Source organism: Petaurus breviceps, unplaced genomic scaffold (assembly GCF_028583685.1).
Source record: "Petaurus breviceps papuanus isolate PSGF00001 unplaced genomic scaffold, PetGlider_PUasm1.0 90763, whole genome shotgun sequence".
Lineage (NCBI taxonomy): Eukaryota > Metazoa > Chordata > Mammalia > Diprotodontia > Petauridae > Petaurus > Petaurus breviceps.
This window is the reverse complement of record NW_027187340.1, coordinates 7,656,838-7,672,852: the sequence shown is the minus strand read 5'-3', so window position 1 is coordinate 7,672,852 and position 16,015 is coordinate 7,656,838. Positions and strand designations below refer to the sequence as shown.

The 16,015-nt window shown below is 38.6% G+C and overlaps 1 protein-coding gene across 1 annotated transcript in view; it reads left to right on the top strand.

Annotated features, from left to right (window-relative positions):
• The window catches only part of CCDC141 (coiled-coil domain containing 141), a 298,856-nt gene extending 289,506 nt beyond the window's left edge, over nucleotides 1–9,350 (top strand). The window contains exons 25-27 of the mRNA XM_069068555.1: nucleotides 8,736–8,890; nucleotides 8,987–9,116; nucleotides 9,205–9,350. Of these exons, the coding sequence (XP_068924656.1) occupies nucleotides 8,736–8,890; nucleotides 8,987–9,116; nucleotides 9,205–9,350 (431 nt within the window). The remainder of the gene's footprint in view (nucleotides 1–8,735; nucleotides 8,891–8,986; nucleotides 9,117–9,204) is intronic.
• The last annotated feature ends 6,665 nt before the right edge of the window (nucleotides 9,351–16,015 follow it).

The following is a 16,015-nucleotide window of genomic DNA, read 5'->3' as shown; positions in this document are numbered from 1 at the left end:
TCTACTGTGTCACCTTACAGCCAGCATTCCAGATTGGCATTTTAATTGCCTCTAGAATGCTAAGCTTGTAAGATGTATTTCCAGACACTGGCCTTGTATGAGTGAATGGTTAAGTGAAGTTCATGGGATCATAACTTGAGAGTGGGAAAAGGCCTCAGAGGTCCAGTCCCCTCTTTTCAGGATACTGAGGCCCAGAGAAATTGCCCACATGAGTAGTAAGTGATAAGGGCAGAGTTTGAACCCCAGAGTTTTCTCCATTGTACCATGCTGGTTTCAGCAAGAGACCAAAAAGGACTAGTTAGAGAGAAAAAAGAATAGGAAAAGAAGGAGAGAATTGCAAGACAGTAAAGAGGCGGGAGTTTTAGAGGTCAAATGACTTGCTCAAAAATACTCAGATAGTGAGGGGGCAGATTATGAACCCATCTTCTCTGATGCCAGAATCAGAGCTTTCCCCAGTACCCCTGTACCTCCATAATGACAAAGGACCTCAGCATTCATGGATATTTTTGTAATAAAATGCCTTCCCCCTTATTTGGCAACCTGTGATTAATTATTGTTAACTAATTACTATTAATCTCTGTTTCTCTAGCTGTCACCTAGGAAGCCCACAGAGGCTTTGTCGATCATATAATAATCATTGTTAGATTACGCTAGCCTACAGAGTACAAAATATTAATTTGACAATGACAATCGAGTAGTTAATTTGAAACAAATTGGATGATTCAAGTAAAAAAAGTAATTTTGATTTGGGATTTGAATTGTCTGATTTGGACAAACACACTGATCATTTGCCAGATCAAATAACTGTTAGGTTGTCACTTCATTTTATGTGGTATAGACAAAACTGGCCTTCTTAATGAGGAAAGGAACCCTAGTCTTCCCACTGAACTACCATTTTAGGAAGCAGAGGTGTGAGATTTGTGTCACTGAATACACATCTGTGGAAGAGGGCTCTTAGGGTACTCATAACTAGTATTTTATTGGACAAACACTGGCTTTTTCTACCTAATTTTTAGTGAAGATATAAATTCCCCCTCCAGGGAAGGTAGGGCAGGGAGGAGGAGGTGTCATGGTTCTATGGAGAATTTAATGCAGCTCTTTATATAATGTTCATTAAGATGATTAAACAGATTGCTCTGCAAGTATATTGTCTTTGTTTTTCTTTTTTATAGCCATAATGGAAATGATGAGTCATCATAAAAACACAGGTTAAAGCATTATATATCTTACCAAAATGTCACAATTTTTCATTAGTAGTTTGTGATATCATTGGCATGGGAACTCCCTCCACCATGCAAATTGATTTTTCCCAGGTTTTGGACATGTCCAGTTCCATCTTTTATAGGAAGGGAAAAACAAATATTTATTAAGCACTTACCATGTACCAGACACTGTGCTTTACAAATATTATCTCATTTAGTCCTCACAATAACCCAGTGCATGATGCTATTATTATTCCCATTTTACAGTTGAGGAAACTGAGGCAGACAGAGGTTAAGAGGCTTACCCAAGGTCATATAGACAGTAAATATCTGAGACTGGATTTGAAATAAGGTCCTCCTTACTCCTGACTCAAGTCTATCTACTGTGCCACATGGCTACTTCTGGAGAATGTATTTCAAACCAAAGGGCCCAGGGTCAAATTCCACTTCTGCCGCTTACCATTTGTGTGGTCTTTGACAAATCATTCAACCTCTCATTGCCTCAGTTTCCCCATATATAAAAATGCAAGGGTTGGCCTAGATAATCTGTAAGGTTCCTTCTGGCTCCAATGTTATAGTCTTTATGATCTTATGTTGAAAGATTTTCCTGAGGCTCAGAAGGTTAAGTGAATTGCCCATGATCACATAACTGTGTCAAAGGCAGAATCTGGCCTTCCTTCTCAAGGTCTTCCTGACTTGTCTAGCACTCTGTACACCATGCCATGCTAGGTGTCCATAATATATTTAAGCAGTTAACAAATGCAATAGTGGTGTCACGAGTAGCCACTCATTAGCATGGTTCTAATGTGTCATTTAGACTCATACACAAATAGGCAGGCTGCTTAAAATTAGATCATATTTCTAACTCTCCAGTTTTGATAATCAGGCATTGGAAGATAACAGCATTTTTTACCCACTGTCTTCAAGTAGTTCTTCCCATTGATTAGAAGCATGGGTAAAAAATCCCTCATTTCTTTAATTTTGGTAATGACCCATTTAGTATATTCAGCAGCCTTAAAATTAACTATTATTATTATAACTATATTAATTAACTAAAAATAACTAGACTTGTCTAATAAATTGACCTCCGAATAAACTTCTGCCATAAATGATAAATTGTTCTTTGGTGAAGTCATTGAAACTTTATTGCCATTCACAGGGCAATCCCCAAAACCTGGTACTGGGGGAAATTATTTGAAAGGACAAGAGAATTTGGCACACAAGGTAGCATGAAAGTAACAGGAAAGAAAACGACATGGGCAAGATGCTCTGGGAGAGATGAAGCATTCATCACTGGGTCTCAATTTCATTTGTAAAATAAGTAGGTTAAAGTAGATTTCCTTTAAACCTTGACCTTATAATCCCTTCTTGTCATTGAGACAAGAAGCAAATCAATTTGAAAGCATAGAAACAAGACTCTGAAGTCTGAAGTAGTTAAAGACTTGGTCAAACAACGCTAAGACAATCTTATGCTCAAAGGCCTCAATTCTCAACCTTAGAGCCCTCATGCCTCAAGTTTCTGGGAAGACTGCAACCCAGGGAAGAATTATACACCCAGTAGATTACGAAAAGCTTTTTAAACTTTCTTTGAGGGTAATGGGTGAAAGTACATTTTGCATAGAATCTGCAGACAGTAAGTGTTAAATAATTGCTAGTTGGATGACAACATGAATTCTCTTGGAAAGTAACTTCTTGGTTAAAATTATTGTCCTGCCATTGTTGAGATAAGGGTCACTTTAGAAGTGTGTAGTGGTACAGTGGAAGGGGCTGGGACATTTTGAGATGTGGAATTATGAATGATTTTGTACTAGAAGAATTGATATAGTCTTAGCGGAGGCTAGCTCATAAGCTACCTACCCATTAAATGAGGATGGTATATGCTTATCCACCCACACAACACCTGTTCTAGGAAAACTTCAGCATATTTCTAGGCATGTTTCAATCTCATCCTTTATTAAAATGAAATGACATGAATTTTTTTTCCTCTGATGATCACTTTTGAAATCCTCTTTTGCTTCTCTCTAAACAGTACATATTAAAAAAAACCCTATCTTTAGGAGGATTTTTTTGGTTTAACTTTTGTGCTTGGTGTTAGCCTCTAGTTCTGGGAGACAAATGGGGCTTAAAGCCAGCTTTTCAAAAGATCTGCCTCCCATTTGTACCCAGAATAATTAGAAGTGGGAAATAGCTTTCATTTATTTCCCAAGCTAAAAGTAAGCCTAAGACCAAGACCCTTCCCACTTTATCCCATCCACCCCTTCCTACCACCAAAACTAGATAATGGGTGGGGAAAGGGAGGCAGTGAGAGGAAGTACAGATAAATAATAGATAGCTTGCTCAGGAAGATTTGAGTTCAAGTCCCTGACCCTGGGCAAATCCGTTTCTCCCTTACTACCCAAAGGAAGCTTTCTAAGACTATAAACTGCAGAGTGAGTACTAACCTACCTTAGTAAAGAGACTCTCCTCACTGGCACCCTTTGCCAAAGAAATCATAGCTACAGGCCCCAACATTTTCTTTGCTGATTTTCATTTTCTGATCCGGACAAGAGAGTAAAATTTTCAAAACCATACTGGGATTAAAATACAGGGCACCCAGAAGTAAATTCTGGTCTCTTAATATTTCAAATCCTTTTTTTTCAGATTTGAGACAATTCACCCAATTTAAATTATGAAAAATACAGATTTTAAGCTGAAAGAGATCTTAGTTGTCATCTAGTTCACCTGTCTTTTTATAGATAAGAAAATGGATGCCCACACAGGAAAAGTGACTTGCCCAAAGTCACAGGTAGTATACCTGGAATTGTAATCTCTATTCTGATGGCAAAATCAGTACTTTTCCTGTTTCAAGTCTCAGACTCTAAGGGACCTGTTATGTGGAGGAAGGATTAGACAGGTTCTGTTTGGCCTCAGAGGACTGAACCAGCAGCAATGGGGAAAATTGCCAAGAGTTAACTTCAGCTTGAGGTCAAGAAAGACTCTGTAACCCTTGAAGCTGATCAAGAGTAAACTGACTTGCTTTTTAGACGAAGTCAATTCTCTCTCCTTGGAGGTCTTCAAATAACAAATTTTTCTGTGGAATATCTCTTTACACCATCAAAATGGTACAAGTATGGGATTATTTTCACACGGAAGGCTAGAATAAATGGCCTGAATCAAGCCTGTTGGGGAGGAGTGAGGAGTAGAATGTGAATAGGAAAAAAAAGAAGGTAGGAAGTCCCATCCTGAATTTCTAGCACAAAATACTTTTCCTTTTGTAGAGTGGACCAATTTCTATAAACTTATTAAAAACAACCAGATTCTCTCCACCAATCTCTGTAATTATAATAATACAGGATAGTCCATAATGCTCTGAAGTCTGTGCCACACATAGATGCAACAGTAGACACAAATACAGGACCTGTCTCTCATTCGTTTCCCTCTGTGAATATGTTTAACAGATATATTCCAATAATGTTTCAGATGTTTCTCCCAATGGGAATTTCTTTTTTATACATTTTATTCATTCTAAACTTAAATACAAAAAGACATAAAAAGAATGTTTCTATATATATAGCACAACATAAAAAGAGGATTCAACATAAAACCATGAATTTCCATTTCAGTTTACTTTTTTTGAGAAATTATGTAATAAATACTATATATCATTTTAAAGCTGCCCTGCTTTTCTTTTTTTTTTAAGCAATCAGGGTTAAGTAACTTGCTCAAGCTTACACGGCCAGTTATTCCTGGGTGCGGTGCTGAGTATGTGAGCCTGGATTTGATCCCCAGGTCATCCCGACACTGGAGCCGGTGCTCTTACTCGCTGAGCCACCTGGCCGCCCCTAGCTACCCTGCTTTTCCTTGTGTCCTTCTAAGTTTTCTTTGCTCTCTACTATCACTTTTCATTTTTTTCTCCCTCCCTCACACTAGAGAAGGCTACCATTAGACACAAATATATATATATATATATGTATATATATGTAACACCATACTTCTTGTTATCAGTTCTTTCTCTAGCTGTGCATAGCATCTTCCTTCAGAAGTCCTTTGTAGTTGATTTGAGAATTTATGATACTCAAAATGACTTAGCTATTCAAAGTCAATCTTAAGACAATACTGCTGTTACTATGTACAATATTCTCTTGGTTCTGCCCAATAGGAATTTCTAAACATGTAATGACAATATGAATTTCACTAACTGTTGTATCAAAGGAATGCTATAGGTATAGTTTGCCTCAGTTTTAATAGAGTATTTGATAAAGACCCTCATACAATTCCTATTAATAGGATGAAGATAATTTAGCCAACTGTGCAAATAAGTGGATTCAGAGCCAGTTGAACGCCTAGTCACAAAGGGTCAACATTAGTGGTTTTGATGGAAACTTGGAGGGAGAACTCCAATGGAGTGTCCCAGGGATCTTTGTTTGGTCATGGGTTGTTTAACTTTTTTTCAGTCACCTGGACAAAGGAACAGATAACACAATTATCAAATTTTTAAAGATGCAAAGTTAGGAGAAACAGCAAAAGTTAGAAATCAAAAAGATCTGATGTGATGGAGCTAATTAGGGATAAGTGTAAAAGCATATTTAAATTAAAGAGAATCTTCAAAAGTACAAGATTGGGGTGGGGTAGGACAAGATAGCAGTTCCTCTGAAAAAGATTTGGGTGTTTTAGTGACTGAGGGCTTGATATGAGTCAACCATATGATTTGGCAGCCAAAAAACCTTGCAATCTTAAATTTCATTAAGAGAGGATGAAGATAAGGGAAGCAATTATCCTGCTGTACCCTGGACTTATCAGACCATGGAGCACTGTGTTCAGCTCTTGTTCAGTCTCTACATAGTTAGAAAGGGTATTGATAGCCAGAGAGCATCCAGGCAACCAGGACTTGAAGTACTTTAAGAGCTGTCATGTGGAAGAAGAATTAGTCTTGTTCTGTTTGACCCTTGAAGACAGAACCAGGAACAATGTGTGGACCTTACAAAGTAACCAATTTAGGCTTGATATCAGGAAAAACAGCATAACATTAAAAATGTGCAAAAGGGAAATGGGTTACCTGGAGAGGTGGGGGGGGGGGTCCCTGTCCTTGGGAGATCTGCCTGCAGAAGCTGGATGGCCATTTGCTAGGTTTGTCATAGAGGGGCTTCATTTGTGTAGCAGTTGAACTAGATGGCCACTGAGGTCCCTTCCCTCTCTCAAGGTCTGGTATTCTGTGATTGTGAAGGGAAATCCATGCCATACAAACACTGGTTGAATAAAGTGGGATCCTTTGCCTAGGAGACATAAGACTTAAGGAGAAACTAATAGCTGTTTTCAAGTATTCCAAGGGCTGTCATGCAGAAGAAGGAAGGAAGGAAGGAAGGAAGGAAGGAAGGAAGGAAGGAAGGAAGGAAGGAAGGAAGGAAGGAAGGAAGGAAGGAAGGAAGGAAGGAAGAAAGGAAGGAAAGAAGGAAGGAAGGGAAAGAGGGAAGGAGGGAGGGAAGGAGGGAAGGAAGGAAGGAAGGAAGGAAAAAACAAACATTTATTAAGATCCTATTGTGTGTCAAACACTGCTAAACCCTTTGTAAGTAACATTTGATCCTCATAATAACCCTGGGAGGTAGGTACTATTATTACCTATTTAGGTAATTTTATTTTATATTTAGGGAGACTGAAGGAGATAGAAGTTAAGTAACTTGCCCAGGGTCATACAACTAGTAGTACCTGAGGTAAAATTTGAACTCAGATCTTCCTAACTCCAGACCCAGCTGTCTGTTCATTGTGCCACCTTACTGTCTCTAGGTGAAAAAAAGACTTGTGCTGCTTGGCTCAGAGAGAAGAAGTAGGAGTTCAGGAGGAAGTATCAATTTAGGATGAACAGCAGAAAAATTGCTGTAATGATTAGAGCTATTCAAAGGTAGAGGGAAGAATATTGCAGTTATTTAAGGGCCTTAAACATAGAGTCCATAACACTTGAATTTGATCCCCATTTCCTACTTGTATGACCCTCAGCAAACCCGTCAACTTCTCAGGCCTCAATTTTCTTGTCTGTTTAAGGAGGGAATTGGAGCTGATGACCTCTAAGTTCCTCCCACTTCTGGCTCTATAATCCCATTAAATAATGGGTTCCCCCCTATCCTGGAGCCTTCATGAAAAGGCTGGCTAAACTACTTGTCAGATATCTTGCGGAAAGGACCCTTGCTCAGATATGGATTAAATTTGATAGTCTCTATGTTTCCTCCCAACTCTGAGATAATGTGATTATTTGGAAACTTTTAAGGAGGTCATGTAATAAAACACACTTTAAGAAAAAAAACTAGGGGGTGGCTAGGTGGTGCAGTGAATAGAGCATCGGCCCTGGAATCAGGAGGACCTGAGTTCAAATTCGGCCTCAAACACTTACTAGCCATGTGACATTGGGCAAGTCACTTAACCCCAATTTCCCTGCTCTCCCCCCTCCAAAAAAAAGAAAAAAATTATTTGGGGGTACTGAGAAAAGCACCCTCTGGAGGGGTTACTTGTATAAGACGTACACATACATGTCATTGCATAGCTGAAGGTCGGGGACATTTGTTTTCCACTGTCAATCACTGGAAAGATATGTATTCCTCTTTTGTATGTTGGAATGTTTATGTTTGTGTATAATTGTCAAGTTCACAATCAAAAAAATGTTAAAGTTATGTGTAAATAAGATCATTTGGGCATAATAAAGACAGAACATCAGCACTGAAGAAAAGATTAAAAAACTGTTTGAAGTTTGCTGACTGACTCATTACTCTATAATATTACTAATCCTGTGGTGTGGCCTTCCAAGTTACATGACCATCTTTCCATTATTCGAGCCTGTGCTTATAAGGATTTTTTTTTAAACAGAGCTGTGTGAACACTGGTTAACTTACTAAAGTTAATTTACCCTTTTGGTTTTTAAGAGTTTTAACTCCTGAATATTGCTCCAAATCAAGGCAATAGTTACAGTAATGTTATTTCAAATTTCTAATGGGTTCTGATGTTTATAAAACTGTTTTCCTAGCACAACCATTGGACCAAGATCTTATACACACACACACACACGATATATATGTGCATACACATATACATGTATTCATGAGAACCATCTCACATACATACATGCACGCTTACATATATAATGTGAGTCAAAGGGATTTAGATTCAATTTTTCACAAAGTGATGTGCATAGAGTTAATTATAGCAGCTGTTGTGGTCCTCTGGATTGCTTTCTGCCCTTTCCCCAGAGATATAACAATAGTAACTTACTATTATACAACTTATTTGAGTGTGGAACCACATAGATGAATGAGATTTGATCAAATTAAAGGCTATATTGTTTTTTCCTGCTAAATCCCCAGTAGTTCTTCTTTCCATCACTATGTGACTTGAACAGAAATTTATAAGATGCTTATATCTGTCTAAAGCATGACCAGCACAACTTATTTCCCCCTTATTCTACTAACAAAGCAAATGCTATAATCCAATACTACTTCTTAAGATGAACAAATTTGATATAATGAAACTGTTTCATTTTAAAGGATCAAATATCTTTTTTTTTCTTGTTAGTAAAAGGAAAACTTCCAAAGTTCTTAGAAAAATTTGGACCTGCCAATCTGAAAGAGGGAGAAGACTTAATTCTACACTGTACTGTCTCTGGAAGTCCCAGGCCAAATGTAATTTGGACCAAAGATAATGTTCAAGTGGCAGCAGGAGACATCAATGTATGCCCTTTGTGTCTTTCCCTTGTTTACAGAAGAACAAACTATTTTATGACTCTTAGAATTACATGTTCTTGTGTTCATATTTTCTGTTTGCAGATTCAGAAATTAGGTGATAATTATTACCTTTTCAAAAAGAATGTGATCCTCTCAGATACTGGGAAATACATTTGCTCTGCAAGAAATGCAATGGGAGAGGTGAGCTGTTCAGCAAACATCATAGTTACAGGTAACGTGTCCTGCACACACTCTGCCAAGTGAACTCATCTGAGTAAGGAGAGCACTTGTCCAGAGGTGATGTTTGCATTTTCTTTTAGGGAAAAAGAAAAGAGAAGAAATGTGCTGCAGAACCGAGGGAAAAGCTGAAAGCAGACCCAAGGTTTTACTGGAATGTACAACCACGGAGCAGGGCCCAGTTACACGCAGTCAGAAGACAAGGACAAAACAGTTTTCAGTGAGGTGACTTCAGTTCTATAATTGGAAACTATTTATTGTAAGTGTAAAAATCCAGAAGGAGTTGTGAGTACTCTGTGTCTAACTCTTTCTTTTTTCCTCTTAGTAGGCCCTGCACACTCTCTCTCTCTCTCTCTCTCTCTCTCTCTTCTCTCTCTCTCTCTCTCTCTCTCTCTCTCTCTCTCTCTCTCTCTCTCTCTCTCTCTCTCTCTCTCTCTCTCTCTCTCCAATTTTTCCTTTTCTCCATCTCTAGCCCAGGTCCCCTTCCTCACCCTAGGCTCTGTACCCCAAATTCGCGTCCCTTCACCCAGTCTTATCTCATTTTCCAATTTACTCTCACAGCTGAGACTAGGGATAAACAAAGAAGACAAGCACCTTGTCACAGGGTGGGCCCCGTGTACAGAATCCAGTAACTTAAAATGAGGGTCATTTTAAAGCAGTTTCCTTTCATAGATTACATGTTTCTCATGTTATAAGTTCTGCCCTCCAGGACAACTTGGTATTTATTTTGTGATGAGGTAAGTTCCATACGTTACATGGAAGGCTCAAAGCCTTCTGTGGAGACCGCATGTGATTTTCAGTTGCTGGCTTGAGTGTATGACTGCTTTCCAGACTCTGCCCTTCCTCCTCTCCCAGGCCCTCACTCTGTGAAGCACCTACAGAAGGTCACAAGGGCAGCTGTCTGGAAGCTGGAGAGTCCCTCTCCAGCCGTTAAGGTTATAGCTTGGAGCATCTGTTCCTGGCAACCCAAGGGGAAGCCTGGAGTAGAAGACTTTCTGTTGAAATTTCATTATAACTGGTAGTTTTGTAAAACTGAAATACTACTATATTTTAAAAGTAGTTATGGGTTCAAGGGGTTTTTGAAACCTAACTACTATTTATAACATTGGTTTTTGGGAAAACATATTCTAAGTTCCAAACAACCACTTTACACACAGACCTTGATAAGTAGCAGGTTGCCTGGGTAAGGAATCCAGATATCTAAAATGTAGAATTCCAAGATTTTAAAAATGGGCATCTGTGGGGGCAGCTAGGTGGCACAGTGAATAGAGCACCGGCTATGGAGTCAGGAGGACCTGAGTTCAAATCTGGCCTCAGACACTTAACACTTGGGCAAGTGACTTAACCCCAAATGCCCTGCCTTCCCCCCTCCAAAAAGCAATATATATAATATATATACATATATGTGTATATGTATATATATATATATATATAAAAGTTTTTAAAATGGCCATCTGTGGGCAAACAAGAAAGCAGAAAGGTGAGAAGGAAAAAATGAAACAAGGAAAGAAAGAAGGAAGGAAACAGGAAAATAGAAGAGAAGGAAGGTAGGAAGGAAGAGAAGAAAGGGAAGGAAGGAAAAAAGGAAGGAAGGAAACAGGAAGAAAGAAGTTGGGCAAGAAGAAGGGAAGGAAGGTAGGAAGGAAGAGAATGAAGGGAAGGAAGGAAGAGAAGAAAGGAAGAAGGAAGGAGAAAACATTTTGTTTTTTTAATTTAAATGTCTAAAACAAACAAAAATAGGAATTTGTTTCTATGTTGTTTAGATAAAGTCTCCTCTTTGTAACTAATTTATTTAGTATCATAGATTTTATGCTGGAAGGGACCTTATTAGTCATATACTCAAATCTATTCATTTTGCAGATGTGGAAACTGAGGCCTGGAGAGATAAAGTGATTACTCCTAGGTGATATAGTAAGCAGCAGAACTAGTATTTGAACCGCAGGCTCCTTATTCTGAATCCAGTAGTCTTCTCACCATAGCTGTTCACCTTTCTGTTTCAAGAGCAGAAATGCTTTAAACATTTTTTGTGTCATGGACCCCTTTGTCAGTCCAGAGAACCCATTCCAAAATTGTTTTGAAATGCATAATATAAAGTCATAGGATTACAAATAAGTTATATTGAAATATAATGATCAAACATATATTTTTTTAAAACTAGGTCACAGATCCCAGGCAAGAAATCCTGCTTTAGAAGGTAGTATGGTGGAATGTAAGATAAGCTGGATTTGTAGCCACACAACCTGAGTTACAATCCTCCCTCAGCTCCTTGCTACTTGTGTGACCTTGAAGAATCTGGGTCTCAATTTCCTTGCATGTAAAGCTGAAGATGATCTGTTTATTCCCTTCCAGCTTCAAATCCTAGGAGACTTCATCATCACATTTTCACAACTTAATTTATTCTCTCCATTTCAAAAGCTTATTGGAAAAGGAGAACTTCTGAATCAGTTGGCAAGTGTAAAACAAAACCTGTAAAAACATATATTTATTTATTCAGGCATCTGTGAATCATTTTTTTCAAAATTTAGCTTCCTTTCACTGTCACTGACTAATGTATGAAGTATAAAGTTAATATTTGACTCATGCATGAATTCACTGGCTGTTTATTTTCTCCTTACTTCTATTCTTGTTCAGCCATCGTAGTCGTATACAACTCTTCATGACCCCATTTGAGGTTTTCTTGGCAGGAACACTAGAATAGTTTCTCATTTCCTGCTCCAATTCATTTTACAGATGAGGAAACTGAGGCAAAGAGGGTTAAGTGACTTGCTGAGAGTCACACAGCAAGTGTCTATGCCAGATTTGAGCTAAGGAAGATGAGTCTGACCCCAAGCCCAGCACTCTATCCTATCCACCACGCCACCTAACTGCCTCATTACTCAGATAGAGAGCAAATTAGACAAATAAATCAATATTTCCACTACACTGAATTTTACACATTTAAAGGCTAGAATGAATTTTTCATACTTTCCCAAATATTAGGCTAAGAAGGTGGTAACTGTTCCTTTGCAAAATTCATGGGGTCAGAGATTTAGAGCTGAAAAAGACCTTGGATGTCATCTTCTCAGTTTAGGCCTATCCTCTCAGTTTACAAATGAGGAAACTGGGGTCCAGAGAGGTTAAGCCATTTATTTAAGGTTGCACAGTTAGTCAGTGGCAGATCTGGGATTTGAACCTGTGTTCTCCAACTTCAACTCCTTTTGTGAATATGTATGCAGATGATTCAAATAGTGTAAAAATGGAATAACCTAACCTATGTCATTGTGAATTATACTGTTTTAGACTCTTTCACTGTATGACTGGAATAATTTACTTGAAACTAGAGATCCCAGTAGACTCCTAAAGCCTGAAACTATGATAGAATCAAGGCATTTGAATCTTTGTTTCTCCAGACTGACTATAAGCTCTTTGAGGTCAGGGACTTTGTGCTAAACTTCTTTGTAATTCCTGTAGCAACTAGAGCATTATTATGTAAGTAAGAGATGCTCAGCATATAATGTATGAAGAAATAAATTTCAAAATGGAATATACTATTTTTGCTTTTATTCCTAATTATCTTTGTGTAACCCCAGATAGGGTCACAGAGTTGGACAAGAATGAAACACTGAACAACAAAAACTATTCAGGGTGCTCACACTGCTTCAAATCTATGTGGCAGTAGTGAATAGTTTTCTAGGGAGTATTGGCCCTAATGTCTGGCTTTAGAGGAGGCTTAATGGTCTGCTCCCTAAATCTTCATATGGTTTTTGAGTCCTAGTTCAAGAGACATAATTTCTGAGTAATTAATCCTTCTATTGATCATGCTAGCATATAGTTAATAAAAGCGGTCAGTGACACTCTCAGATGCCAAAGACCCTTTGTGGAACCCACTTAATGCCCTTGGGACAGTGGGTGTTCCTTAGGGTGGCAATCAACTCTGATTAGTTAACAAGTAATGAGAGAAAATGAATATTATAACGAGAAGTGGATCTATTCTAATGAGAGGCTGGGGGATGTGACTTTGATGGTGTCATTTACTTCCAAATCACCTCCAGCCTTGGGAAATCTAGACAAGGGATATACGCCTCTGCCCAAACCAGTCTGAGTGGAACAAAATGGGCCAGAATTCACCTTAGATTAAATTCTCTGTAAGATAAAATAGTTTAGATGGGCCACATTTTTGGGAAATGTCTGGGATCTCCCTACTAATTTGCTATTTAATAATCACTTCTCTCAACTCTGGCAGTCCCAGAAGTCCTTGGAAGCCCTGGGGTGGGGATGAGGAGGGAAGTAACTGAATATTTTCCCAACTAACTATTAGTGTTGCTGTGAGACTCTCTTGAATAGGAAGGAGAGAGGGGAAGGTTAGAGGAAGAGTGCCGGTCATGGGTGGGGAGGGATTTCTAAGTTGCTCCCTTGGTTTATAGTCAACAGAGTGGATTTTGGGGGGAAGTCATAGATTAGTCCAGGCACTGTAACAACTTCCTAAAATAAAGCAGAAATTTCAGGGAGACGCTGGAAATCATTTGTCACTCTAGTCTGTCAAAGAATGGCACAAAGTTTCTGTGAAATTTTGGAAGTGGCCGAAGGCTAGGACAGATTTTTCTGAGCTGGCTTCAAGTCATCTATTTTCACTTTAATCTTAACCTGCATCCTACATGCACCTTCAAGGTCATGACAAAAGGCCTGTAATGAGCCAGTTTACAAGAACCCTACAAAAGTGACTAGGTCCTAGTCACTAAGAGCGTCTGTACCTGTGGTAAATTCTCTGATAATGGGGCATGTTTCCATCATCTGCTAATCATCATTATTCTGTACAGCAAGGCACTGTCCCATACCACCCATGACATGTTTTCAAAATTTCCTGTTTGCCAAAACCACAAAGATTTGGTAGATGCTCAGAAAATACTTTGTTCCCATGACACAGGAGATTTCCTGCAGCTTGGGAGCCCTACCAGGATTTTGCAGTTCCCCACCCAGGGGACAGGACAATTTGCAGAAGACATTGCCCAGGGATGGAAGAACATCGTTATTCTGAGAAAGGAGAAAGAGAAAACAGAGCAGTGGTAACCCAAGAAGAATCTCGAGTGACAAGAGAGGAAACAAGAAGGAGCTTCTGGAGGTATTCATTCCACAAAGATTAAGCCACAATAACAATGACTATGAGAAACAGAATATTCATATTAATGATCACCAGTTTTTTTAAAAGACAAGATTTAGGGTTAGTCCAGGAAAGACAATACTGCCACAGTTGTGAGGCAATATAAAACAATTTAGGTTTTCTGAAACATTGCTATAAATGAAAGCAGGAAAAAGAAGTGATGATAATGTTAGTTGTTACCAGGAACTCATGAATGCATCATATTTAATTTGTATGCATTTATTTCAAAGACACTCTGAAAGATAAGTTGCTTCAGGTCTTTATCTCACTTATCTTTGTTCCTCAGGAAAGACTTAAGTCATAGCTGGGCAGCTAGGTGCACTGATAGAGTACCAGGCCTGGAGTCTAGAGGATCTGAGTTCAAATCCAGCCTCAGACACTTACTAGATGTGTGACCCTGGGCAAATCGTTTAACCCTGTTGGCTTCATTTTCATTACCTATAAATTGAGCTGGAGAAGAAATGGCAAACAACTTCAGTATGTTTGTCAAGAAAACCCCAAATGGGGTCACAAAGAGTTGAACATAACTGAACAACAGGGGCATTGCCAGTGGGCTACATTTTACTTGGTAAGAATAAATTCCAAAGGGAAGCTCCCATAAATATGCTGAAATACAGAAAAATCCACTTGAGTCTCCTTTAAAAAAATTCCTGGGTCTACAATTTAGTTGGTACAAGGACTTTCCAGTGAGAGACTCCTTCTGTCAAAGCAGCTGAACAATTACTCCATGATTCATCATCCTAGAAATTTGCCGCCATTTGTCCAGGGTCACACAGTCACTATGTAGCAGCCAGGACTCACACTCAAGTCTTCCTGACTCTAAAGCCTGCTCTTTGTGTTCCATATGCTGCTTCTCATGAGAGTCCTTGAAATTCGGTGAAACATGCTAACATATGACTTGATCGAATACAACATTCCAACGTAACATCTTTAGCCTCTATGAGTCTGGTAAATCACCAATCATCTACTTGCCAAGCCAAGAAATATCACAATAGAAAAATATCTCAATAGAAAAAAATGCCACTTTCATTTAATTTCAAGACCACTTTTGTCTCTCACCCATTGGTTAAAACATAAGGTTAAGGAATAGTCTCACAGCTAAAGACCCTCTAGTCTACTCCCAGCTAGAACTAAAAAAAAATTCTTTTTACTGACCACAAATCTAAGCAGCCGTGCCCTGTAGGGAAGAGTGTTCATTTGAGTAGTCCAGATAAGATGACTGTAAGATTCCTTTGAGGTGTCAGAGCTATTTCCAGATTCTTGATCTGATTCTTCCTGCCTCACTTCCTCTAAATCAATGGTTTTCCAAGTGTGGTCCAGGGACCCTTGAAAGTCCCTAAGAACCTTTCATGGGGTCCATGAGGCCAAAACTATTTCATAATAATACCAAGATGTTCTCATTTCTAATATACTACATATCTATAGATAAAAACCACACAAACAAAAGCTCCAGGGAGTGGGGAAAGTTCTTAACAATTATTGAGTATAAAAGGGTCCTAAGACCAAAAAGTTTGAGAACTACTGCTCTAAATAAAATTTAGTTTTGTCCTTGGTACGTCCTTTGGGACCACCCATCAAATTCAGGCCTAAAGGAAGTCTAACTTTGGACCCAAGAATTTCTCTAAGGCTAAAGGTAAGGAGATGCATTATTTACAACTGATGTATTGGTCTTCTAGTCAGACAGATAATAGCTTGGTCTTGCTCTTTACTTGATTTTAAATTCACTAGATGATAATCCAAGTCCACTCTTTTCTTGG